Source organism: Nicotiana tabacum, chromosome 24 (genome assembly GCF_000715075.1).
Source record: "Nicotiana tabacum cultivar K326 chromosome 24, ASM71507v2, whole genome shotgun sequence".
Lineage (NCBI taxonomy): Eukaryota > Viridiplantae > Streptophyta > Magnoliopsida > Solanales > Solanaceae > Nicotiana > Nicotiana tabacum.
Genome location: NC_134103.1, coordinates 16425514 through 16452799, shown reverse-complemented (window position 1 = coordinate 16452799; position 27286 = coordinate 16425514). Strand labels below are relative to the sequence as shown.

At 35.4% G+C, this 27286-nt stretch overlaps 1 protein-coding gene across 3 annotated transcripts; it reads left to right on the top strand.

Moving 5' to 3' along the window:
* Positions 1 to 8445: 8445 nt before the first annotated feature.
* LOC107822627 (MADS-box protein 04g005320-like) lies at positions 8446 to 25617 on the top strand. Of its 3 annotated transcripts, XM_075247798.1 has the most exons (8): positions 8447 to 8848; positions 18819 to 18897; positions 19057 to 19118; positions 19925 to 20024; positions 23745 to 23786; positions 23893 to 23934; positions 24675 to 24778; positions 25299 to 25617. In XM_075247798.1, exons 1-8 carry the CDS (start codon positions 8664 to 8666, stop codon positions 25390 to 25392), a joined length of 708 nt encoding a protein of 235 aa, XP_075103899.1. In that variant the 5' UTR covers positions 8447 to 8663; the 3' UTR covers positions 25393 to 25617. The 3 variants fall into 3 exon arrangements, with proteins under 3 accessions (XP_075103901.1, XP_075103902.1, XP_075103899.1); XM_075247800.1 differs by lacking the exon at positions 23745 to 23786 and having other exon boundaries at positions 8446 to 8848; XM_075247801.1 differs by lacking the exons at positions 23745 to 23786; positions 23893 to 23934 and having other exon boundaries at positions 8446 to 8848.
* The last annotated feature ends 1669 nt before the right edge of the window (positions 25618 to 27286 follow it).

The following is a 27286-nucleotide window of genomic DNA, read 5'->3' as shown; positions in this document are numbered from 1 at the left end:
CAAAATATATTGTAGTTTTATTGAGCTGAAGTTTGCCATTACACTATGAACTGAAATTTGCGTGATTGCCTTTGCAAGTCAGGCCAAACTTCAGGCAAAAATATCTAATATTTTGCTACACTTCAGACAAAACATTATAAAGTTCAAACTTCAGATATAAATTTTTGCTACTTCAGGCCCGTATGTCTGAAATTACCCGAAAAATGGGTACGCTTGTAATTTTTTTGTAAAGCGGGTATAAGTTAAAAGTTGACCCAAAAATTGGGTATAGATGCAAATCCCCCCATTTCTGCGAGGTCGCATCTACGACCCTTTTTCTGCAGGTGCGATTGCACTAGCAATTGGCCAAAACCAGCATTCCTCAACTTCAAATTTCGATCCAATTCCAATTCAAAACTCACCCGAGGCCCCCGGGATCCCGTCCAATCACACCGACAAGTCCCAATACCTCATACAAACTTACCCAAAGGCTCGAAATGCTACAAATAACATCAAAATCATGAATCGGCGATCAAAATCTTCCTTTCAACTTTTGAGCTACCAAACTTCGACGAACGCGTCCGAATCCTATCAAAACACTTCGGAATGACGCCAAACTTTACGCACAAGTCACAAATCAGGATACGAACATATTCAAAGGCTCGGAACTCCAAATGAACATTGATAACATAAAAATCCACTTCAAACCAAATTTATTAAATTTAAAACTTCCAAAAATGCCAACTTTTCATAATAGACGCTGAAATGCTCCCGGACCACCCGATACTCAACCCGAACATACTCCTAAGTCTGAAATCAGCATACAAACCTATTAGAACCTTCAAATCCTGATTCAGAGGTTGTTTACTTAAAAGTCAAACCTTAGTCAATTATCCCAACTTAAAGCTTTCGAAATTAGAAGTTTCATTCTGAATCAACTCCGAACTTCTCGAAATTAAATTCCGACCGCACGTACAAGTCATAAAATATGAAGTGAAGCTATGCAAGGCCCCAAACCGCCGAACGACGCGCTTGATCTCAAAACGACCGATCGGGTCGTTACATAAAATGCTAAATGAATTAAAGAGACTTATTATGGAATAAAAAGTCTAGGAACATAAACTTGAAATCTGTGAAATCAAAAGAGATGTTCTTCAAGAGGAGGTTCAAGAATTGAAATTGAAACTTAATGTCATGCTCAAATCCACCTGTCATAGTTCTGTCAGATCTACTCAAGCGACTTACAAGTGAACTAGAAAAAGACATGTTAAAACTGCATCTACAAGTACTGATACTAGCGATAGATTAAGAATTGAATCCGTCCATGTGTGTCATTATTGTAATAAGACTGGTCATAATTATTCCTTTTGTACGTTTCGTAAATCAAATATTTCAGAATGGATTTGGAAGCCCAAAACAGTCCTGATATTACTAGAACTAACCAACAAGAACCCAACCAAGCCTGGGTACCTAAAAGAAGATAATAATTCTATTTTGCAGGAACACCACAGAAAGAGCCGAAAAGAAAAATGGTAATTAGACTGTATGTGTTCCAGTCACATGACGGGCGATAAAAATCTATTCAAAGAGGTCACAAAAAATGAAGGAAATGACAAATTTAGTGATGATTCAAAATGAAAGATCGTTGGCACCGGTATAGTTCCATTCAATAATAATTGTGATATTATAGAAGTGTATCTTGTGGATGGACTTAACTATAACCTCTTGAGTATAAGCCAACTATGCAATTCTAGATATGAAGTCAAATTCAAGAAAATAGATTGTGCCATTGAAGATGGGACATGTAAAATCATTCTGCCAGGAAAAAGATATGGAAATGTTTATATTCTAGAAGGCATTGAAAATCTAGACTGTTATATTTGTTTAGCATCTATATTTGATGATCTATGACTTTGGCATAAGAAACTTGGCCATGCGATCATGTACCTGATTGAAAAGCTCTCCAAACATGACCTAATTATTGGTCTTCCCAAACTCAACTTCTCTAGAAATCATGTATGTGATGTGTCAGCTTGTCAAACAAGCTAGAAACTCCTTCAAACCCAACGATATTGTATCCATAACCAAGCCCTTACGGTTACTACACATGGATTTATTTGGACCTACTAGAACTGCCAGCATTGGAGGTAAACGATATGCATTTGTTATTGTTGATGAGTATTCACATTTTACATAGGTGATTTTCTTATCTCACAAAGATAAAGCCTTGAAAAACTTTGAGATTTTCTGCAAAATAATTAAAAGAGAAAAGGGATATCTCATTTCAACCATACAAAACAACCATGGAGGTAAATTTGAAAGTAGATCATTTGAAGAATTCTGTAATGATCAAGGATACACTCACAATTTTTCAGCCCCACGATCACTTCAACAAAATAGAGTAGTTGAGCGCAAGAATAGAACCTTGCAAGATATGGCTAGAAAATGATATTAGAACACTCGCTGCCAAACCAATTTTGGGCAGAAGCAGTCAGCACATCATTCCATATCCTCAACAGATGTCTCATACGACCAATTCTAAAGAAAACTCTATATGAGCTGTGAAAAGGTAAAATGCCTAATATAGGTTACTTTCACTTGTTCGGCAATAAATGCTTCATTCATAACAATGGTAAAGACAACCTTGGTAAGTTCAACCCAATGAGCAATGAAGGTATATTTTTTGGTTATTCTATTAATAATAGATCTTTTAGGGTTTACAACAAACGTACGTTATGTGTACAAGAATCAATTCATGTTATCTTTGATGATAATAATGTTATGGCCGAGAAAGAAATCATTGCAAGTGATGAAGATACAAATCAAGGTGTATCGAAGACAACCGAGTCTCAGGAACCACCAAAGTCCACTAACACCAGTAACGAACTTACAGAGTCGACTAATTAATCTATCAGTAACTAGACTAAACCTCAAAAGGAGTCGACTACTCAATCTATTGAAACAAGACCAAATGAATGGAGAAGTGAACCTGAATATCCATAAAAGTTTATTATAGGAAATCCAAACGATGGAATGAAAACCAAAGGAGCCCTCAAGAAAAAGGCCAACATCGCACGTATCTCTCAAATTGTACCAAAGAAGATTGACGAAGCCTTAAAGGACTCCAGTTAGGTACAAGCTATGTAAGATGAACTCGATCAATTTGACAAAAATCAAGTATGAAAGTTAGTGCCTAAGACAACAAATGCTACAATCGATGGAACCAAATGGGTGTTCAGAAATAAGTTGAGTGAGGATGGAAAGGTAATTAGGAACAAAGTCAGATTGGTGGCTCAAGGCTCACAATAAGAAGTAGTCGACTATGATGAAACCTTTGGTCCGGTAGCCCGGTTAGAATCAATTCGTATATTGCTATGCATCTTTTAAAGACTTTAAAAAATTTTCAAATGGATGTTAATAGTGATTTCTTAAATGGTTTTATTGATGGGGAGGTATATGTAAAACAACCTCCTGATTTTAAAAACACACAATTTCCTTATCATGTGCATAAGTTGACTAAAACCCTATATGGACTCAAGCAAGCACATCGAGCTAGGTATGAAACGCTAAGCTCATTCCTAGCTGATCATGGATTCACCAGAAGTAAAGTAGATATTATATTATTTATCAAAAGATCCTCTGAAGGTAATCCTATTATTTAAATTTACGTCGATAATATTATTTTTGGTAGTGCTAACTCCCTTCTGTGCAAAGAATTTTCAAATCTCATGTAGAGTGGGTTCGAAATGAGTATGATGGGAGAACTCATATTTTCTTTTTGGACTCCAAATTTAGCAATCAGAAAAATGGAACATTTATCTATCAGACCGAGTACACAAAGGAGTTGATTTAATTTAGCATGAGTAACACTAAAGCAATTGGTACACCCATGAGCCCTTCAACAAATCTTGAATAAGATGAGAAGGGAAATCCAGTGGATGAAACTAACTACAGTGGGATGATTGGATCTTTGCTTTTTTTAACTACCACTTGACTAGATATTATTTACTCAGTGTATGTAAATATGTCAGATTTCAGTCAGCTCCTAAGGAATCATACCTGACTACAGTAAAGCGAATAATTCATTATCTTATCGGAACTACCTATTATGGACTATGGTATCCACAATCTAACAACTTTAAACTTGATGGTTTTTTAGATGTTGATCTTGTAGGGGGTAGAGAAGACAAGAAAAGCACCAGTGGAACATGTCAATTACTGAAAAAAAGCATTAATTTCTTGGAACAACAAAAACAAGGATTAGTAGCCTTGTCCACAACCGAAGCAGAATATATTTCTATTGGATAATATTGTGCTCAATTACTCCGTATGTCTCATCAATTGGGTGACTATGAACTATCCTTTAAACCTATTCAAATTTTCTATGATAACTCTAGTGCTATATGTCTCTCAAAGATCTATGTGCATCATTCTAAAGCTAAGCATATAGATATTAAATATCATTTCATCAGAGATCATGCTCTTAAAGGAGGTATAGGATTGATGTTTGTCAGCACTATTGATCAATTAGCAGACATTTTCACAAAACCCTTACTTGAAGATAATTTTTTTTAAGGGAATTACTTTGCAATATTTTACTTAGTACCAAATATTAGGACTTATGTGTTACTAATTAATTATAACTATTGTCCTTTTTACTATTTCCTTATGTATGTAGGAAGTCATTAATTGTGCGCCTCCGCTTTCCCTCCTTTTCACGTCTGGCACAACTCTCCAGAAAAAAAAATCAATCATCATGTCCTTTCAATGACGCCTTTTCCTTTGGTGTACTCAACCGTCAAATCTTTTCTTTTTAACCCTCTCAATCACTCCCATTCTTCTTTCATTGGTACTATCGCTCAGAAACCTCTTCCCTAAACTACTCAATGGCAAAAAACTTCAAAAACTCCTCTGCCTCCACTCGGAAAAACACTTATTCTGGGAGTGTTTAGAGTCTCACATTAACTTTTGGGGCTTTCCAAGAGACACCTTCATTATTTTCAAAGACAAGCTAATAGCTCATGGCATAGTGATTGATTATAATGACATGGTAACCCTCAACTACAACGTAAAAGAATTTTTTATTTTTCCAAGGTTGGTCAAACTTTCTTTCACCGCCTTCCCCAAAAGTCAATGAAGCCTTAGTTAAGATGTTTTATGCAAATCTTCGTTCCCCTAATCCTGATAAGCTATAATCTCTAGTTTTAGAGAAGCACATTATTCTAGATTGTGCCCCGTTGACTCAATTATTCAGTGTAAGTGTTCTGGTTTAACTATGTTGTTCAAAACTACCTGGCCCAAAAACTTTGAAATTTCCTTTGATCAAGCAAAGCATTTCATAGTTAAGTCTCCCTCTGATTCTCTTCCAAATCAATTAAGTCCTAGTGATATTAGATTTAAAACACGGGTCCTCGCACATATTGTGGCAAAAACCCTTCTCCCTCGCACTAGTTCGTTCTCTGCCTTTTCACAACGGGATACATTACTTCTTTAATGCCTAGTGACCAAGCATAAAGTCAAATTGTCCTCATGGGTCATAAACTTCATGATTGAAAGTGTTGATGATCCCATAAGTCTTCTCGATGGTATTTTTATCACTCATCTTCTTGAAGCCCTCAACATCTGTATTTCCAAGTACCCTTTTGTCTCTGTCACCAGATCCTACAACTCCAGAACCTTTGCCAATATGGGGTGTGTTTGTGTGAAAGGTACTTCGGTGAACAAACATTAAGAAGAGGTTAAGGCTGTTCAGACTGAATCCAAAGCTAGAGTGTCTGATTCCAATCCTAGTGCGTGTGATCCTAAACTTGTGGAGAAGTTAATTGTTATCAACAATAAGTTGACCATAATCAAGGATCTTCTCTTCTCTACCCAATCAACCACTAGGTATATTCATGTCATATCAAAGGAGACATGGTATGATGTATCAAAAATAAGGGTCAACATTCTCAAGTTAGCAAAGAATGCAGTCAAAGCTTTCAAGGAAGTGCATGGCATGATCGATGAGGTATCTGTTACAGTGAATGCTAGCTTTTATCGTCTGAAGGAGGCCATCTGCAATACTCACTTATTTTCTGCATCATTAATTTGTGAATGGGTGGATGTTTAAGACAATCTTTCTGTTTGTTTTGTTTTGGACTGGTTTTCCAGTATTTGGCTATTTTGTTAGGACCATCACTGCACCAACATGACTATCTTTGTACTCTTGCTTATTTCTGTTAGGAAAATCACTCTTGCTTATTTTTGTTAATTTATTTTTGCCAGTATAATATTTTTTGTTGATGCCAAAGAGGGAGAAATAAGTATAACAGTTATCCAGTACTGCGAGTACACATATTTTTATGGCTTCCCCTATTTGGGAGGGGGGGGGTCGACTGCCATAGATATCAAGAACTACTAGTTCACATAAATTTATGGCTGCCCTATTGAGGGGGAGTCGACTATCACACAGTGTCCAGTCAAGGGAGAGTCAACTAGACAGGGAAGTAAACTTCTTTTATATGTTATTTTGCCATCATTAAAAAGGGGGAGATTGTTAGATCTATATTTCAATGATGAAAATTAACATATCTTTATTTGCAGGACCATTCGAGAAGCAAAGGAGAATGAGAGAAAGTCTGTCAACGATGTACGAAAGAAGACAAGAAAGGAAGGAGTAAAAGCAAAGAAAGAAAAAGATATGTATAGATCTGACAACGGAGAATAAAAAAGGAATGTCCAAGACTTGAGGAGCTCTAGAAAAAAAAAAAGACATGTAAAGATATGACAACCTAGATGACGAAAAATAAGAAAGGAAGGACCAAGATTAGAGGAGCTCTTGGCTGCTAAAATTTCGCCTGCCTAGATTACTGAAGATATGCGTCGCAAAGGAAATATATCAATCTCCTAAATCAAAGGATCAATCTAGGGACGATTTGCTCAAGGAGAATCGCTCTCAAATGGAAAGATAGGCGATCAAGATGCAAATCAGGAAGCTCCACACTTATTCTTGGAATAAATCAAAAAACTGATTCAACTCCAAAGATCAATTCCCTTGGGACTACAAATCTCTCAAAGATCTGCCGCAATAACAGCAAAGCAAAGTTCAAGTGTATATATTGCAGAACGTCAAGGAAGAGAAGATATACATTGATCAAACCAACTTCATGCTCTTTATTCTACTCTAAATAAGCATTGTAATTTAAGTGTAGTTTACTAGGTAACCAGTAGAGAGAAAAAAGAGAGATAAATATCGGTGAGGCATTGTATCACGATTACTACGAGCGTACTTAGAACCAAAAGAGAGTTAGTATTCGAGATAACATCAACATATTTGCACGAAGTTATTCAAAAAGCTTTGATTAAAGAACACCCATGCAACCCAAAGGGATTGGAGTAAGATTCACATTGAATCCGAACCAGTATAAAAATTCTGGGTGTCATTTAATTTCTGCACTTTACATTTTGTCTTTAATTTTATGTTGCCTCTACTTTAAGTCGACTACTTGGTAAACTAGTCAACGACTTAGCTATAAAAAAAAAAATGGACAATTCACTCCTCCATCCCTCTTGTACATTCAGAAAACAGTAACCGCGAAGAACGTAATGCCTTTTTTCCTTCTTTTTTTATCATCAAGGAATACAGTGGAATGTAGAGATCTTGACTTTGCGCTATTGAAATGAAGAAATTTTGGAAGAGAGGTTTCCTACATAACTGGGTCATACGCAGCCCAAGCTTAATTAATCAGGCCAATAAATTTTAAATACCAAATGACTGTAAAAAAGAAAAAACCCTTTTCCTTATCTTCCTATCATTTTTTCTTCTTGGCCAGGAAATTATTAAGTTCAAAAAGACCAGAAGAGGTAACAAAAGCACTTGCTGGATTTAGAACCAATGCATTTTCGAGTTCTAAGAGTAATATATACGCGCGAATTTAAGTTATATATACTAAAATTATAAAAGATTTTATATTATTAGCGTACTTTAATTAGTTATAGAATATAATTATCATTACTTTTTAAGCTAGTAGTTTGACTTATTATGAATAATCCTTCTATTAGAAGTAAAAATAAAAAATAGCCATATTTACCGCCGAACAAAAACACTTTTAAAAATCCAGAAATATTCCAGCACAATATGTTGGAGTTCGAATTTTTTATATATGAATTTCCAGCATAATATGGTGGAGTTCCATCATAATATGCGGGAAATTTATATGTAGGAGCTCCATAATCCAGTATATTATGCTGGAACTTTCCGTGTGCTGGAGTTCCAATATATAGTATGCTGGAAGTCTATATGTAGGAGCTCCATAATCCCGCATATTATGCTGGAACTTTTCGTGCTTTTGCAAAACAATATCTATTGTGGGTCGGTCCATCATTGTAAGACTATTAAATTTTGCATATATTTTTAGAGCTATGCTTATAATGATGTATACGTATATAAAAAAACCTTAGACCTGACCCACAATAAAAACTACAGCCATTATCCTTACCCTAGGAGATAAAAAGAAAGAAAAAGAAGAGGCAAAGGAGAAAAGAAGAAGTGGGAACAACCAAAACCATAAACGTACTGTCGTACATAGGCTTTTATGGCAAAACACACCAGTTTTCCAGATTAAAACAACTGATTTAGAATAGAATCTTGTTACATTTTTATATTATATTTCATTCAGAAAGCCAAAAAAAGAAAGCTAGCTAAAATGGGAAGAGGGAAGGTAGAACTGAAGAGAATTGAGAATAAAATAAATAGACAAGTGACCTTTGCAAAGAGAAGAAATGGACTGCTCAAGAAAGCTTATGAACTTTCTATTCTTTGTGATGCTGAAGTTGCTCTTATCATTTTCTCTAATACTGGCAAACTCTATGAATTCTGCAGCAGCTCAAGGTACGTTCATTAATTTACCCCCAAAACAAATTAGTAGTATATGTTTCTAGTGTCTGTTAGGGCCGCATACCTCGCCAGTGTAGGCCTCATACGCCTTAGTCACGTTTTGGATCCTTCCAAACTAATCTTTCATCAATTTCCGGCTAACCGTGCCAGATATACCCTCATGTAAGCATTCCGCCAGGTCTGTATTAGAACAAACTCGGTCAAGGTCTAAGATGATTCGGTCTTTTTTTATGCTTTTTTATGAAAAACATCGATCTTGATTTTCTCGAAGATTAAAGATGTCACTGGTACTGTATTTCTATTTTTTCGTATTGATTGAGGGGTGCTTCTTATGGTATTTATGGTGGGAGAAAACTGTTATTGTGGACTAAAGTTTTCCATATACTTGCCCTTATTTTGAATGGTATATACTAAGCAAAATTTGGGAACATAAAAGGCTACCTACCCATTTGTAGATGTTGAAACTTTGTCTATTAATTATATGGTTATTCTACTTTCCATTTCTTAGAAATTCTGCTCTTTCTTTTATAGGGCTGATCGTTTATTGATGTGAGATCTGAGTCAGAATTAGATTTATTTCATGTTAGTGTGATATACACACAGGTTAAATTATAAGGTTAAATTATCTGCTTATTCAAGAATGCAAATATTACATGAGATCTAGGTTAATTTTCTTGTAGAGTACAAATAACATAACATATAAAGAATCTTGATGAAATAGATAAAGCACCAATTTCTGAGAATGAGGGGAGTCTATATATGATTTTAACTTTGGTTATGATTTGATGTGCACCTCCATTTTTCTTTCATTTTATGACACTTTATTTTTCTCAAAGTACAGACACATATAAAGACAAGCGTGACAATCTACATATAAAGCTGCAAAATTCTTCATAGTATAAGCAAATAGAATATCTCAGATTTGATAATCATCTCTGGTATTGAAATGGAAAAAGGCTCAAAATTGTCCTCCCGATCTTCGAAATGGCTTATTTGTATCCTCCGTTTTAAAATAAGGTCACGTGTAATCTTGTCGTTAAACAAGTGGTCCACTGATACCCTTCTCAACTAACGACTCCGTTTTGGATTCTTTGTTTTTCCTCGAAAAATTCACATCACGACACGTGTCCTCCAAAACCACCCTCAAATTTTTTTACATGCCCCCTCACTTATTTTACCCACCTTTCCCACCCCCTTTACCCCATTCGCATAAGATCCCAACAATACTTTACCCCAAAAATTACCATCCATTAGTCTTTCATTTTTGTCGAAGCAGAGTTACTTTCAATGGCGGAGCCACATTGAACCAAGGGGTGTCAAGTGATACCCCTTCGTCGGAAAATATACACTATATTGCTAGATAATATTTTTTATTTTATATATATTTACTATACGTTGACTCCCTTTGATTTTTGGATATATCTAATTATTTATATTTTGATACTTCTTGATGAAAATTCGGGCTCCGCCACGGGTTAATTTATCTTGATAATTAATGAGAAATATTTGCAAGTGAAATTGCATGTAATATAATTCAACGAGGCATAATGGACGTAAAGGGGGGGTTTGGGCAGAGAGGGTGACCGTTGGCGGTGTTGGATTTAGCTTTTATAATCAAAGCGTACTATTACACCATTACTCTCCATCTCGAAGAACGTAAGATCGAGAACAACGCAATGATCATTTAGATGTCGATCAGATACTTTTTTATTGGTTTAAATTTTAAACTACGTATTACTTTTTTACTTTCTAAATTCTTCGATTACTAATGAATTTAGACATGGTAATAAATTTTAACAAAGCAATCATCATCTACGTATTACTAATGAATGATAATTTTTGTGGTGAACTATTATTTGGGGTCTGATGTGGATGGGCTAAAGAGGGTGGGAAAGGTGGGTAAAATAAGTTAGGGGCATGTAAAAAAAAGAATTGAGGGTGGTTTTAGAGGACACGTGTTGTGATGTGGATATTTTGAGGAAAAACAAAGGGCCCAAAACGGAGCCATTAGTCAAGAAGGGTATCAGTGGACCACTTGTTTAATGGCAAGGTTACACATGACCTTATTTTCAAATAGAGGGTACAGATAAGTTATTTCGAAGACCATGAGGGCAATTTTCAGTCTTTTTTTTTTTTTAATTATAGTAGTCCACTTTACTTTAAGCATGGCATAGAGTGAGCGTTGATTAGAATTTATGCATATATTTCGAGCATTTATCTAATTAATTAGATTTCCTTTATGTAATAAGTACTGCTTATGTTATATGCAGATATACTAATTCATTCAGAACTCGTTAATTAATGATATCAATAATCATAGTAACTGATGGGATAATTTTAGCCTCTCTAAACCTAAGAAGAAAATTATCATGCATACGAAAGATGCAGGCTTCCTACGAAAAGGAAAAACAATTTACGCTCTACCTTTCGATAAGGGAGGATTATAGATGGGGTTTAAGTTATATTTACACAATCGGATCACTTATTAGGTATTTACAGTAAATAACTTGATAACCATTAATTGATATCAATGCAAGGCTTCCTTTCCTTGTGTCAAAGTTATAGATTCACATCTATAGTTAATTAATCTTCAAATTTTCTGTCTCTTCATTATTTTCTTTTAATTCTTTCAAAAGCTTTATCTATTCATTAGTTGTCAAATTCTTTTTACAGTTGTGAAATGATTCTCAATAAAATACTGCTTTATTTGACATAGCTTCTTGATTAATAAGGTTAGATTTAGACATTTTATAGTGGTATCTTGTAACATCCTCAGTGTTATAGTCAGATCTATCTATAACAGCATTCTTAAATAACAACCATTCACTATAAAAGTCATATTTTTTCGGAACCAATTTTAGTGTTATGTTATATATATCCTCTATAACAACATTTCACTATAACAACAAAAAAATATCAGAATAAATGAGTCTGTTATAAAGAGGTTTGATTGTATATAGGATGGAAAGAAGTAATCAAATTTTTTATTAATTGCAAAACAAGATCATAAGTTCTAATTTCTTCTTAACTTTGGAAAACCTTGGAAGTCACTGTTTATATGTATATATCTAATATTACCTTTCTTTTCATTTCAAGTTAACTATATCTCAGAAATAAATACAGTGAGATGATCTTAGAGTGCTTCTAATCTAGTTAAGAAAACCATAGTATTATTGACTTTCTTAGGTGTTAAGTAAAGTCAATGATCACTGGTCTGTTTAGAGTCATGGTTGGTGAAATAGATAATTTTCAGAAATAGTAAGCAAATAAAAGGGAAACATGAACATTTATCAACATTGGTGATTATTTTCCATAGGATTATTGACTTTCGAATTGATCGTGACTTTTTTAAAAAAAAAAAATAAAAACCCCTCACAAATTAGGAGGATCTATAGTGTTTCCACACTTTCTCTCCAGCGTGACTCGAACCCAGAACCTAACGGTCGTAGGTGGAGGTGCTTTTACCAATTGAGCAAGCCTCACTTGTCATAATTGATCGTGACTAATAGGTCGAAAATTGCTCTAAGTGATATGTAACTCTCTTACAACAATAATAATCTAGTGAGTCTCACAAGTGGAGTCTGAAGAATATAGTGTATATGCAGGCCTTAACCCTACCTTTGGGAAGATAGTCTCACAATAGACCATCGGCTTAAGAAGATGCAAAGCAACACTAGAAATAAGCAATATCAATCATAAAGGCCGAAAATGTAATAATATTAATCTAAGAAGCGAAAAAAAAACGAGAAGAAGCAATAGCAACAAGCAGCAACAACAATAAGATAATATTAATAAACCAATGCGAAAGATAGTAGGAAAGCATCATGAAACACTAGCAATCTAAGAACAAGACACTATAACCCTAAAAATCCCGGTATGGAAGAGAAAAATACTTGACTACCTACTAACCTTCTACCCTAATTCTCGACCTTCACACCATCCTATCAAGGGCAATGTCCTCGTTAATCTGAAAGTGCGTCATATCCTACTTGATCACTTCTCCCCAATGCTTCTTTGGTCGCCATCTACCTCTTCTCACACACGGCAAAACCAACCGCTCACACCTCCTTAATGGGGCACCTAATTAGCTTCTCCCTTTCACATGCCCGAACCATCTGAGTCTGACTTCCCGCATCTTTTTCTTTATGGGGGCCACACCTACCTTTACCCATATATCTTCATTCCTAATCTTATACAACTTAGCATGCTCGCTCATCCATCTCAACATCTTCATTTCTACTACTTTTATTTTTTGGATATGGGATTTCTTGACTGGCCAGCACTCTGTCCCATACAACATAGTTGGTCTAACCAGCACTCTGTAGAACTTATCTTTAAAATTTGGTTGCACATTCTTGGCAACATAAGACGCCGGATGCTAACCTCAATTTCATCCACACCGCCCTACACGATGTGTGAAATCCTCATCAATCTCTCTATTTTCTTGGATAATAGACCCAAGATACTTGCAATTTCTTCTCTTGGGGATGACTTGTAAATCAAGTCTCACGTCCATGTCCGTACCCTCAATTACGTCATTGAACATGCACTCTAAGTATTCTATCTTAGTCTTACTCATTTGAAATCTTTAGACTATATGGCTTGTCCCTAAACCTCCAACTTGTCGTTAACACCATCTTACGTCTCGTTAGTTAATAGTATATCATTTGCAAAAAATATTATCACGACCCGAAATTTCCACCTTCGGGACCGTGATGGCGCCTAACATTTCACTTGCTAGGCAAGCCAACGTTAGAATAATTTTAGATATTTTTAACAATTCAATTTAATTAATAATAAAGAAACCATGTAACTGGAATAAAATCTGAACTAAAGTGAATAAACCAAGATAATAGCAATGTCTAAAATACCATCCCAGGACTGGTGTCACAAGTGCACGCGCTACTAGAATAATACAAATAAAGGTTTGAATAAAAATAAAGTTATCTGAAATAAAATACACAACTAAGATAAAGTAGAAGGGGACTTTAGATCTGCGAACGTTGTGCAGCTATACCTCAAGTCTCCTCTGGTAGCTGAATCCGAACAAGTTTAGGGTATGCCGCTGGACCAACTCTGGTATCTGCACAAGAGGTACAGATTGTAGTATGAGTACAACTAACCCCATGTACTCTGTAAGTGCCGAGCCTAACCTCAACGAAGTAATGACGAAGTTAAGGCAGGTCGCTTACATTAACATGTACGCAATAATAATAATAATAATAATAATAATAATAATAATAATAATAATAATAATAATATAATAATAATTATAATAATAATAATAATAATAATAATAATAATAATAATAATAATAATAATAATAATAATAATAATAATAATAATAATAATAATGGAATGCAACCCGATCCCCAATATATCTTTCAATCAATTCTGTTGCGGCGTACATCCCTCTCTTCAGAATATCAATTAACAACAACACTCATACGTAAGACTACTTCAATAAATGCCACAATTAATATGAAACTATAAGGCAACAAGGTATACAACAATTATGATTTGTGGAGGAAACAATTAGGGACAAGTAACAAATAAGTGTGGAATTAGGGAAGAGATAGGCAATTTAATATATGAAATGCTAAATGACAAGTAGCAATTATGACACAAAAGTCAAATAAGCAGGTAACACTTAAGGCATGAAATCAAGGCATAATAGTAGGCAATGAAAATAAGAGAATCAGTTAATATAATAATTAATTCATGAAATAAGGCAATTAGTAAAATACGTAAAAGCATGGAAACAAGCAATTTGATGATGTATAGACACTCGTCACCCCGTCTATACGCCGCTACACATGAAATTCATGTAATGCATAGTTCAAGGGTTCTATTCCCTCAAGTCAAGATTAATCATGACACTTATCTTGCTTCGTAATTCAAGTGATCACTCGACCACGACCTTTCCTTTCGAATTAGTCTCCAAATCAATCAAACCTTGCAATTTCTTGGCCAACAATTTAATTGGAGCTTTAGAAATTATTCACAATTCGAAAGAGGCTTAATTTAAGTCATTTTTGAAAATGTCAACCAAAAGTCAACGTGGGGCTCACTTTTTGGAACCCAACAAAAATTCACTGAATCCGAATACCCGTTCCGATACGAGTTCAACCATACAAAAATTATCGAATTCCGACATCGGATCGCCTTTCAAATGTTCATTTTACATTTTTGGAAGATTTTATAAAAATCTCATTTTCTTCAATTAAATTCACGGATTCATGATGTAAATAAGTATGGAATCATGAAATATAATCCATTTAGGATAAAGAATACTTACCGAGTTCAAACTCGTAAAAATTCCTATGAAATCGCCCAAATCCGAGACTTAAAACTCAAAAATGAACTAAAAAATCAAACCCCCGAACTTAAGCATTTTGCCTAGGGGTGTTCGCATATGCAGACTGATTTGCGCACCTGCAAGATTGCATTTGCGAGACAAGGCTTGCATTTATGAAACCAAGCAGCATGTCCCATGGACGCACCTGCAACATCGCAGAAGCGACCAATCGACCGCAGAAGCGGTCCTTCCTTCGCAGAGGCGATTGCGCACCTGCGCCAAATTTCTCCGCAGAAGCAAAGCAAAAATCCAGTGCCCAAGTCGCAGAAGCGACACATTTCACGCAGAAGCGGAGCCGCACCCGCGCTCCAACATTCCGTAGGTGCGGTTGCACTAGGTTCTGCCCAGAACCACCTTCATTCAACATGCTCTAAATGATCCGAATCTCATCCGAAACTCACCCAAGTCACTCGGGACCTCGTTCAAATATCCCAACCAGTCCGGTAACATACCGCGGACCTACTCGAGGTCTCAAATCACGTCAAACAACGAAAAAAATGACAAATCGCACGTCGATTCAGACTTATGAGTTTATGAAATTTTAAATTCTATAACTCGCGTCGAAACATGTCAAATCAATCTGGAATCACCTCAAATTTTGCAGGTAAGTCCCATATGACATATGGAATCTCAATCCGAGTCCGATATCGACAAAGTCAAATTTACGATCAAACTTTGGAAATATTTAACCTTTAGGTTTCTAATTTCCGTCAAATGACGATAATTCGAGTTAGGGACTTCCGAATTTGATTCCGGACATACGCCCAAGTCCCACATTACGATACGGACCCATCGGGACTGTCAGAATACTAATCCAAATCTGTTTGCTCAAAATATTGACCGAAATCAACTCAAATGAGTTTTGAAGCACTATTTCACATAAACGTTTTTAAAAAAAATATACTGACTGTGCACGCAAGTCGAAGAATGCTAAATGGTGCTATTCGAGATCTCGAAGCATAAAATTGAATATTAAATTTAAAGATGACCTATCGGGTCATCACAAATATAGACCATGACACCATTCATTGAATATGGTGCCTCAGTGCGTCCATTGCCAAGACAAATAAAAACTATGCAAATCCTTCTTCCTTTCCCTGTACTATTCCACTAACCTCCTGACTAGGTGGATGTCTTCCGTAGTCAAATGTTTTTGCATTAATCCGAACCGGTTCTCGTATATAGACATAGTCCTCCTTTCCCTCACGTTTACCACCCTCTCCCAAACTTTTATAGTATTAGTAAGTAACTTAATTAATACCCTTATATTTGTTATAAATTTCAACATCACTTTTGTTCTTGTAAAACGGGATCGTTGTACTCCACCTTTAGTTTTCGGGCATCTTCTTCATCCTAAAAATAACTTTAAACAACCCAATCAGGCACTCTAAGCTTGCTCTACCTACGTGCCTCTAAAATTTCACCAGAATTTCGTCAGCCCCAATCGCTCTACCCCTGCTCATATTACGCATAGCCCCCATAACTTTCTCAATATTTATGCGCTGACAATACCTAAAATCACGATGATCCTCGGATTACTCCAAATCACCCAGAACGATATTCCTGCCCCCCTTTTCATTCATGAGTTTATGGAAGTAAGTTTGCCATCTTCGTTTAATCTGTGAATCTTCCATTAAAACTCTGCCTTCCTCGTCGTTGATGCACCTCACTTGATCCAATTCATGAGCTTTCCTTTCTCTTACCTTGGCCAGCCTGAATAGCTTCTTGTCCCCACCTCTGTCCCCCAGTTCTTCATACAGACAACCAAATGTTGTAGTCTTGGGCTCCGTGAGTGCTAATTCCGCCTCCTTCTTAGCCTTCTTATACTCTTCTTTGTTCATCCTTTTCTCCTCCTTTTATGTGCTCTCCACTAATTTCAAATATGCCGTTTTCTTTGCTTCCACTTTTCCTTGGACCTCTTCATTCCACCACCAGTTTCTTTTATGACCGCTAGAGTAACCCTTCGAGACCCATAATAGTTCTCTCGCAACCTCCCTAATGCAGTTCGCCGTCAATGCCCACATACCACTCGCGTCCCCGCTACTCTCTCAGGATAGCCAGCAACTTTTCACCCAACTCATGAGCTTTGTCCTTAGGAGTTAAGATGAAAGTAGCAGAAATGAAGATGTTTAGATGTACATAATTCTCTTAATTAATAACAATAACCAAGATGTGATTTATATGTAAGTAATAACCCTAGTTTATCAAAGATCAAGAAAGGCACGTGTAGAAATATCAGGTAACAAACATATGCCTAATATGTCCTAGTTCTCTAGGTCAAAAACATTAACGAAGTAAATAAAACATTAGATGATGAATGTTTAATTAAGTAAATGAAGCATAAACTTTTGTATATGATGACCACACACTTCAGCAATGATAAAGAAACATATAGTTGGAAGTTTCGTGTGCGCATAAATACTGTGACATGTACATGCATACAGATACTATATATAATAGGTGAAGAAGATATATTTAGGACAAAACTTACCACCATCTGAAGTTTACATCAAACTAATGTATCCCGAGCATGTAAAGTTTGGTCGTGGTATACTATAAACCCCATATATAGGGTATCTATCTATCAACCATTGAGTATTTGCCATGTTCATATGTCCATTTTGTGGTATATAATATCTGATTACAGTTTAGGTAATTAAAGTGAGATCAGTGAAGAAGATTGCCAAAGCTTAAAAATACTGATAAGCTCGGGATAGTGCGGAGAGTAGTAACTGGAAGAGAGAATTATAACTGCGTTTGGCACTGAAGAGAACGTGAATATTGAAGAAACAATGGAAGAGAAAAAGACATGTGATTATAAATCATCTTTTTAAGGTTAATATATTTCTAAATAGCTAACTATGACATTCAGTTTGCGGATTGGTGACAATCTTTGAAGTCTAGTATGTAATTTAAGGTGCTCTCATGGTGCCTACTGAAAGGAGGAGCAATCAAGTGGTCAAAAGTGATAGATTACGATCTACGCAGAGCGAATAGGTCCTTATAAGGAACCTTCAAAAGGGGTACACAGAAGTAACGAAGTTGCTTGAACTACAAAATCATGTCTGTCTGTTGTAGCTAACTATAAAATGCAGGCCAAGGACGGCTCCTCTTCCCCTCACTCTCCTTTCCCTAATATCAACCTTGAGTTATCAAAGCATTTCCGACTCGACTTGGCCCAATCACCCCCTAAGTGACTAGCGCATTAAAAGGCAAAACTCGTAATTAATTAATTTGGCAATCTATCTTAGTAGAGATTTTAGTCTTTTGATTATAGTAGGAATCACGAGAGAGCATAGTGTATTGCCTTATAATTGTCACTGAGTCTATTTATAGTTGTGACTGTTGTTATAATCAACATGTGGTATAAAAGAGGGTCTCATCAGTAGAGTTTAGTGTCCAACACTTTTTGGAGCTTTAAATTCTGTTTTCATTACTTAGTAGTTGTTCCATTCTCTTGCTTTAGTACACTTACCTTCAGAAACCTATGGCTCTTGCCTAATCAATGATTAAAAGTACAACAAAACATGTTTATGATAATTCAAAAAATACATCTAATTATCTTAACCAATGTCTTATATATTGTTCTGTAACTTGCCCTTTTAGTATGCCCACGACACTGGAGAGATACCACAGATACAATTATGCTGCAGTGGAAGGAAGCCAACCTTCAACAGATTCACAGGTTCGTTCTTCTTACTCGAGCATCATAATTCCTCAAATTAAAGTTTGTTGAAAATTTTGGAAATAGTTCAGCTTTTCACCTGAAAATAGTTAGTAAAAGTTAATGTTGATTACTAACTTTGAGCAAATTGATTTGCTTGCTATGCTTTTGTGAAAACAGAACACGTACCAGGAGTATTTGAACCTTAAAACAAGAGTGGAAATGTTACAACAATCTCAAAGGTGAGTTAAATACTTATTACACCAAGACTAGATGTAATTTTTAACTCATCGCTGCATTCTCTATTTTATCCTAAAAAGGCAGCCGGTGCACTAAGCTCGTGTTATGTGTGAGGTCCAGGGAAAGGACGGACAAATATTTGGTCTACATAACCTTATCTGGATTTCTACCGGGGCGTAGCCCGAGACGACTCTAATGTTGTAGATAATAAGGCATACGCCTTACGCTCCCAAATTTGAGAGGCCTATTTTTTAGAAATAACAGATTCATAGGTATTTTAAAAAAATATATAATACTTTTAGTACAAAAGTAGATTTTTTTATGTAAAAGGTAAAAAAAAATTTGATATATAAAAATTTAGGCCTCACATTAAATTTTGGCTTTAAGCCATACATATACTTAAGCTGCCCCTGGGCGTAGCTAGAAGCCCGGCAGCGGATTCGGTCGAACCCAGTAACTTTTGCTCAAATAGTGTATTTATGTTAAGAAATTCATTAAATATGTACAAATATAAAATTTAAAACCTAGTTATTAGCACTTTAATAAGTCGTCGTTCTAAAATTCATAACACATAAAATTGAAATTCTGACTCCACCTCAAACTATTTTTCATATAATATTCAAACATTAAATTTAAAACCCAGTTATTAGCACTTTAAGTCGTCGTTCTAAAATACATAGCACATAAAGTTGAAATTCTGACTCCACCTCTGATTTCTGGAAAGATTTTTTCACTGCATTCTCTTTATTTATTATTTTTTTATTTTTCAGATTGTACATGTTCAGAATAACTTTTTCATACTCTTTAGGCATGTGCTAGGAGAAGATTTGGGACAATTGAGCAACAAAGACCTGGAACAGCTTGAACGTCAACTGGATTCATCACTTAGGCAAATAAGGTCAACAAGGGTATGTATTATACTTTAAGATATTTTTCAAATCAATTTTTGTGGTTTATGTCGCAAAACAAGAGTAGTTTCAATTACCTGAAATAATATTCGAGGAAATTTAAGTGGGAGATTCTTAGATTAGTTTTTGAGATAAGGGAGTGTCAATTTTATGAATTTGCAAGATGAGAAATGATTTTCACAAAGGGAAAACATAGCAGAGAGAGACGAGAGATGAGGGAAGAACCTCTATTTTCTGTATATTCCAAAACACTGCACACACCTACATTTATATCAACAATAACCGACTAACTGCAATATTAACACCTAACTATAGTTACTACTAATCTAATCATGGTTAAGTTAAGCCTATACAATATTAATCTGGGTCATGACATATATCACATATCTCATTACCCCCTTCAAGCTATGACTAATGAAGATATTCTTGACACCTAGCTTGGACAGTAAGTGAGTGTGCTGAAGACTACTCAAGCCCTTGGTCAAGATATCAGTTGGTTGTTCAGTAGACCTCAAGTAGGCTGTTTGAACTAAGCCTAAATGAACCTTCTCACGGATGAAGTTGCAATCGATATCAATATGTTTCGTTCGTTCATGGAACACAGGATTGGCAGCAATTTGTATTGCTGATTTACTGTCACAATGAAGGGGAACTGGCAATGTGAGAGTAACCCCCAACTCATCAAATAAACCGACAAGCCACACAATCTCGGCCACTGTGGATGCTAGGCTACGATACTCTGCCTCAGCGGAACTTCTTGAAATGGTACTTTGCTTCTTGGACTTCCATGAAATGAGGGAATCACCAAATTGTACCAAGTAACCAGTGACTGATTTCCTGGTATTAGGACATGCTGCCCAATCAGCATCACAATAAGCCTTCAATTGTGTAGATACAGTAGCTGACATAAGAATCTCAAGATCTGGACTTTGCTTGATGTACCTAACCACCCTAAGAGCAGCTTCCATGTGAGAATGCTTGGGGGCTTGCATGAACTGACTTAGGCACTGCACAGCAAAGGAGATGTCTGGCCTTGTAATTGTCAGATAAAGAAGTCTACCTATCAGTCTTTGATAAGCACCAGGATCTTCAAGTAAACAATCATCCTTAAGAGCCAGATGAGCATCATAAGTCACCGAGGTGAGTTTCTGATTTAGCTCAACAGGAGCATGAACTGGTTTAGATCCTGCCAGGCCAACATCTGAGATGAGCTCAAGAGCATACTTTCTCTGGTATAACAGGATCCCTTCTTTGTTTCTAGCAAATTCAATGCCCAAACAATACCTCAACTCCCCCATGTCTTTGATTTTAAAGTTTTGATGCAGAATTTGTTTAGTAGCAGAAATAAGGTCTGCATCATCCCCAGTGATCAGAAGGTCATCAACATAGACCAAAACAATTACAATATGAGAGTCTTGTCTCTTAGTGAATAGGGAATAGTCAAAATGGCTATGCTTGAATCCTGAATTAAGAAGTGTTGTGGTGAGCTTAATGTTCCATTGCCTCGAAGCTTGCTTAAGTCCATAGAGTGACTTAAGTAACCTACACACCTGTGTTTTTCCTTGTTGATGAGAAAAACCTTGAGGTAAGGTCATGTACACTTCTTCCTCCAAATCTCCTTGCAAAAAGGCATTGTAAACATCCATTTCATAGAGGGTCCAACCTTTGGTTGCTACTATGGATACGACATACCTGACAGTAACCATTTTTACTACATGTGAAAAAGTTTCTTGATAATCCAGTCCCTCCTTTTGACTATACCCTTTAGCCACTAATCGAGCTTTATATCTTTCAACTTCCCCACTGGATGTGTACTTGATTTTGTACACCCATTTGCATCCAATTGCCCTTTTGTTTGGAGGCAATGGCACCAATTCCCATGTTTTATTGTCCTCCAATGCTTGTATCTCTGCTTTCATAGCTTCAATCCACTTCACATCCTTAGCTTCCTCATGGTAAGAACTTGGTTCAATCTCAGAAGACAACTGAGTGATGTAAGCTTGATATGAAGTTGATAATCCTATATACTGAACAAAATCACCAATAGGATATTGACAATGAACTGCAGTGGAAGAATTGGACTTCTGTTGTGGCCCAATGTAATCCTTAAGCCAAATAGGAGGCTTAATGAATTTGCAAAATGAGAAATGATTTTCACAAAGGGAAAACATAGCAGAGAGAGACGAGAGATGGGGGAAGAACCTCTATTTTCTGTATATGCCAAAACACTGCACACACCTACATTTATATCAACAATAACTGACTAACTACATTATTAACACCTAACTATAGTTACTACTAATCTAACCATGGTTAAGTTAAGCCGATACAATATTAACCTGGGTCATGACATATATCACATATTCTCATTATGGTATCAAAGCTTTTAGACGATTGAATCCAGAGGTTTTCACTAAGAATTGTTGAAAACAAGAGATTCATCGTTCATTTCTCAAATTTTTCAGTCGGAATCATCAGTCACTCGCCGGAACCCTAAATAATCATGGCCGGAGACGAAGTCATAGATCGATCTACGATTGTGATAGATCATAATCATCCATTGTATTTGCATCCATCGGACATGCCATGAGGATTATCTCTTGGTTTTCAGCTGCATGGAATGGAAAATTACATGATCTGGAGCCGAGCGATGGAAGTTTCGTTGCTTACATAGAACAAGTTAGGGTTTATAGTTCAATAACACGCAATACCTATGGAAATAATTATGTAAATCTATGGGATCGCTGCAATGCTATTGTGAAATCGTGGATCATGCACAATGCGAGTCGCGATTTGCTGAGTTGAGTATTGTTCCGGTCAAGTGCATATGCAATTTGGTCGGATCTTCGGGAACGCTTTGATACCATGTCAATTTTATGAATTTGCAAGATGAGAAATGATTTTCACAAAGGGAAAACATAGCAGAGAGAGACGAGAGATGAGGGAAGAACCTCTATTTTCTGTATATGCCAAAACACTGCACACACCTATATTTATATCAACAATAACCAACTAACTACAATATTAACACCTAACTATAGTTACTACTAATCTAACCATGGTTAAGTTAAGCCTATACAATATTAACCTGGGTCATGACATATATAACATATCTCATTAGGGAGCTTGTCCCTCATTGGAAAAATAAAGAATGGTAGAGGTGTTTTAAAGCATTTCTTATCTTAATGAGTTTGAATAATTGAAGAGATATTTGGAGGGAAACCAAGTGTGACTACATTAATAGTCACATATTATTTTTATTTAATTAAAACGTTTTAAAATGTTTTATTTTAAATTTAAAAGGTGACTTTTAGTTTTAAAAGGTGTCTGTTGGGAAGAGTCAAGTCTGTTGATTTTAATAGACTTCTAGATGTATTATAAATACATGTTGTCTCTCCAATGACGATATACATAAAAACAACTACAATATTTTTTCTTCTTTTCTCTCTGTTTTTTTTTACAACTCACAAAATTTGTTCCCGTGGGAAATTCGGATTAATTGTTGGTATTCAATTTTATTTGGCTTTGTAAAATCCTAGACGATCTTTACTACCATCTCTGCAACAGTGAAGGCAAAATATTTTTTCTAACATAGATAACTTCTTCCTAAATACAAATTCAACATAAAAAAGTAACATCTTATTACTCTATTCAAAATTAAAGAAAAGTTGTGTAATTATCTAATAAGGTCTAAATCGACTCATTTTAACTTGTTTTCAGACACAACACATGCTTGATCAACTTACTGAACTTCAACAAAAGGTACATACTACATACAGTATACTCATTCCTAAGAAATCAAGATGATATTGCTATTTGCTCAACTGTGTGTAGGGAACATGACATTTCCTATTTGCTTCTTTAACAGGAAGAATCTCTTACTGAAATGAACAAATCTTTGAGGATGAAGGTAACAATATAATACCTTGACTAAACTTTTAGTTTAATATTCAGCTTTTGAGAACAGAAAAAGGTCAAGCTAATAGCACATGATATTATTGCATATGTGGAGACAATGATCCTTATTGTAGATTTGTGCTAGATTGATGGACCTTGGTATATGTGCTGGTAGAGGTAGCGAGTATATATTCTCTAGAATAGTCGAGGTGTACTCAAGCTAACAGCTTGGACATCATAGTTGTAGAAAAAAAAGGTAAAAGGTCCAAATTAAATACACCCGTGACTTTGCAATTTGTCTTATATTTTCCCTCCATTAAGCTTTCGGTCAATGAAAGTCTCATTGTTATCTTTCATCTCAAATATTCCCCCTCACTAACAGTTTGCCACCGTTAAAAAATTGATCTGATTCGATTGATATGGTGCAAGCCACATGGGGGAGGGGGAGGGTTATTATTTAGACTTTTTAAATTATTCATGGGTATATTTGGACCTTTCAATTATTCTAGGGCATGCTTCAAATTATTGCAAAAGGTAATATATAAACCGATTTGATAATTTAGGAGTAAATTTGGATCTTTTATTTGGTTTACGTGATTTTACCATCGAAAATGTCTGAGCCAGACTTGTTAGCCGTTAGTTGGAGGTTCATATTTGAGATGAAAGATAATAGTGGGGACTTTTATGGTTTGTCTACATTGGTTTTTCTTCTTTTTAACTACATTGGTTTGTCTATTGAACTTCTAACTGCAGTTTGAAGAACTTGGTGTTGCCCTTCAGACATCGTGGCAATCTGGACAGCAGCAGCCTGATGGATTCTTTCACCCTGTGGCTTCCAATAATTCAATGCCTATCAGGTATCTTGAAAAGTGACATAAACTTGACATGCGCGTAATTTAAGAAAGAAATAAAAAAATTTAAAATTTGTGATCTTAAACATATCGTAAAATTTAAATAGTTGTCTATGTTATATATATATACAAACATAGAAAATACGCTGTTCTTTTTTTAATAGACCAATAAGAAAATAATATCACATGATAAACTGGAACAGTAGAAATATATATTAGGATGGCAAACAGGGAAGGGCGGTGAAAAGGTGAAATCTTAAACGCAAAAGTTTTAATTTGCCCGGGTTAGAAATATATATTATTGTTCTTAACCCGCCTCAACCAGCCATACTCCGTTTTAGTTCTTTTTTTTAATGTCCGACATTTCAAGAAATGGGTTCAAGAAATTGGTCTAAAAATATTAAAACTTGTAAATTTTCATTTAATCCACCCTATGCTCTACCCTTGATTTTGATTTTTTGGTATGTTTCCTTTTATATATTTTGACATCCCTTAATAAAAATTGTGGTTCCGCCACTGGTTACAGGTACAATACTGTGCTACCAGAAAATGCAGAACCATCAACACAGCATGCTACTGGAGTTGTACCTGGATATCGGTTTGATATTGGAGGGACCTGATTACAGCATAAAGGATTGGGAAACAAAGTTGATGAATGTTAGAGGAAACAAAAACTAATAAAATGATGCATATCTCTCTTACATAGAAATAGAGTTTCACTATTACCGCTTGAATATTTACTTAGCGAACTCTTGATTATATATCTTCTATCTATATTTTATTGTAAAAGCACGAATAATTTATGTTAAATGTTGAATGACTAAAATATTCTTGAGACTTTGATAGACTTTTATGCCCTTAAATATTTGAGTTAAGGTGGATGTGATTGTAATATTTAAAATATTATCCAAGCATAGAATTCTTTCCCGATTTAAACTCCACATAGAACTGCTTGTAAATTCCTACTCTACCAATATCGAGAACTTCTAATTCAACTAAAAATAGTAACATTGGAAATAATTATGAATTTGGACAAACTTCTAACACCAATCAAGTTCCAACTTTTCATCTATTTGCCATATACTATATGTGTTCTACTCAACGTGGAAGTTCCGTTCGACATGGACAGAAGCACTTTGAAACATATATTGACATGGAGAAGGACACTTGGTACAATCTATATATGTTTACTTCAAACAAATTAGATGGTATTTATTGCTTTAGAATATCAATCTTCTATAGCTAATTTATTAATTTCGTTCGTAACATAGTTTCCTCTAAAAAATTAGTTTCATGTGTCTAACTTAACAGGTAATTATGTAAATGAAGCATCAAACTCGCATAGGAAGGGAGCGCATAGTTGCCCGTAGTACCATTTGAGCTTTGGCGGAGTGAGTAATTTACTTCAACAACTTTGTGTGTTAAATTTTGTTAAGATTTTTTTCTCTTTATAATTTCATAACGTGAGTTCCTTCTCGAGATTAAAAATAAAAGAAATTGTAAGTTGTAACGATCAACGGATAATAAACTATGTCAACTTGGCTTTTTATTTCAGTGAATTATTTATCCGTCCTAATATGATGACATTCTTTAATAATACACTTTATCATCTGTTGTTGCACGCAAAGGACACAAGTCTTTCTAGAGGTAATATAATTTCTTAATTTCATTAATTTTCTCTTAAAGATTAACTTAATATATCTATCTAATGGATTCATGAAGTATATTAGCATGCAGTACATTATTGTTATTGTTGTTCCTTCTTTAAAGATATTTTTTTTAAAAAGTTTGATATCTTTTTTGTTTTTGGTGATCTTACGCTTCACTTTAACATACCCAATAAGAATATCAGTATAAATTTTTAGCATAGTTCTGCAAACAGGGGCTTGGATGTCATGACCCGAAATGATGGTGCCTAACATTTCACTTGCTAGGCAAGCCAACATTAGAATAATTTTAATCATTTTAAAATAATTTAAATTAAACAGAAGTTCATTACTGAAATAAAGTGCGAAAGACCATAACAAACGAACCATCACAATACATCCACGAATCTAGTGTCACAAGTGCATGAGCTTGTAAAATAATACAAACAAGGGTCTGAATAAAATAAAGCTGTCTGAAAAAAGCACACAACTAAATTAAAGTAGAAGGGGACTTCAGAACTGCGGACGATGTGCAGTTATACCTCAAGTCTCCTCTGGGTAGCTGAATCCGAGCAAGTTTATGGTACACCGCTGGGACCAACTTCGAAATCTGCACAAGAAGTGCAGAATGTAGTATGAGTATAACCGACCCCATGTACTCTGTAAGTGTCGAGCCTAACCTCGATGAAGTAGTGACGAGGCTAAGGTAGGTCACTTACATTAATCTGTACGCAATAATAGTAATAACAACAATAATAGAAATAAAACAGGTAACTTATTTCAACAGTTGAAGCCAACTCGGCAATCATAACTAACTATTATTTCAATCAATTTTCGTTGCGGCGTGTAACCCGCTCCAACAATATAA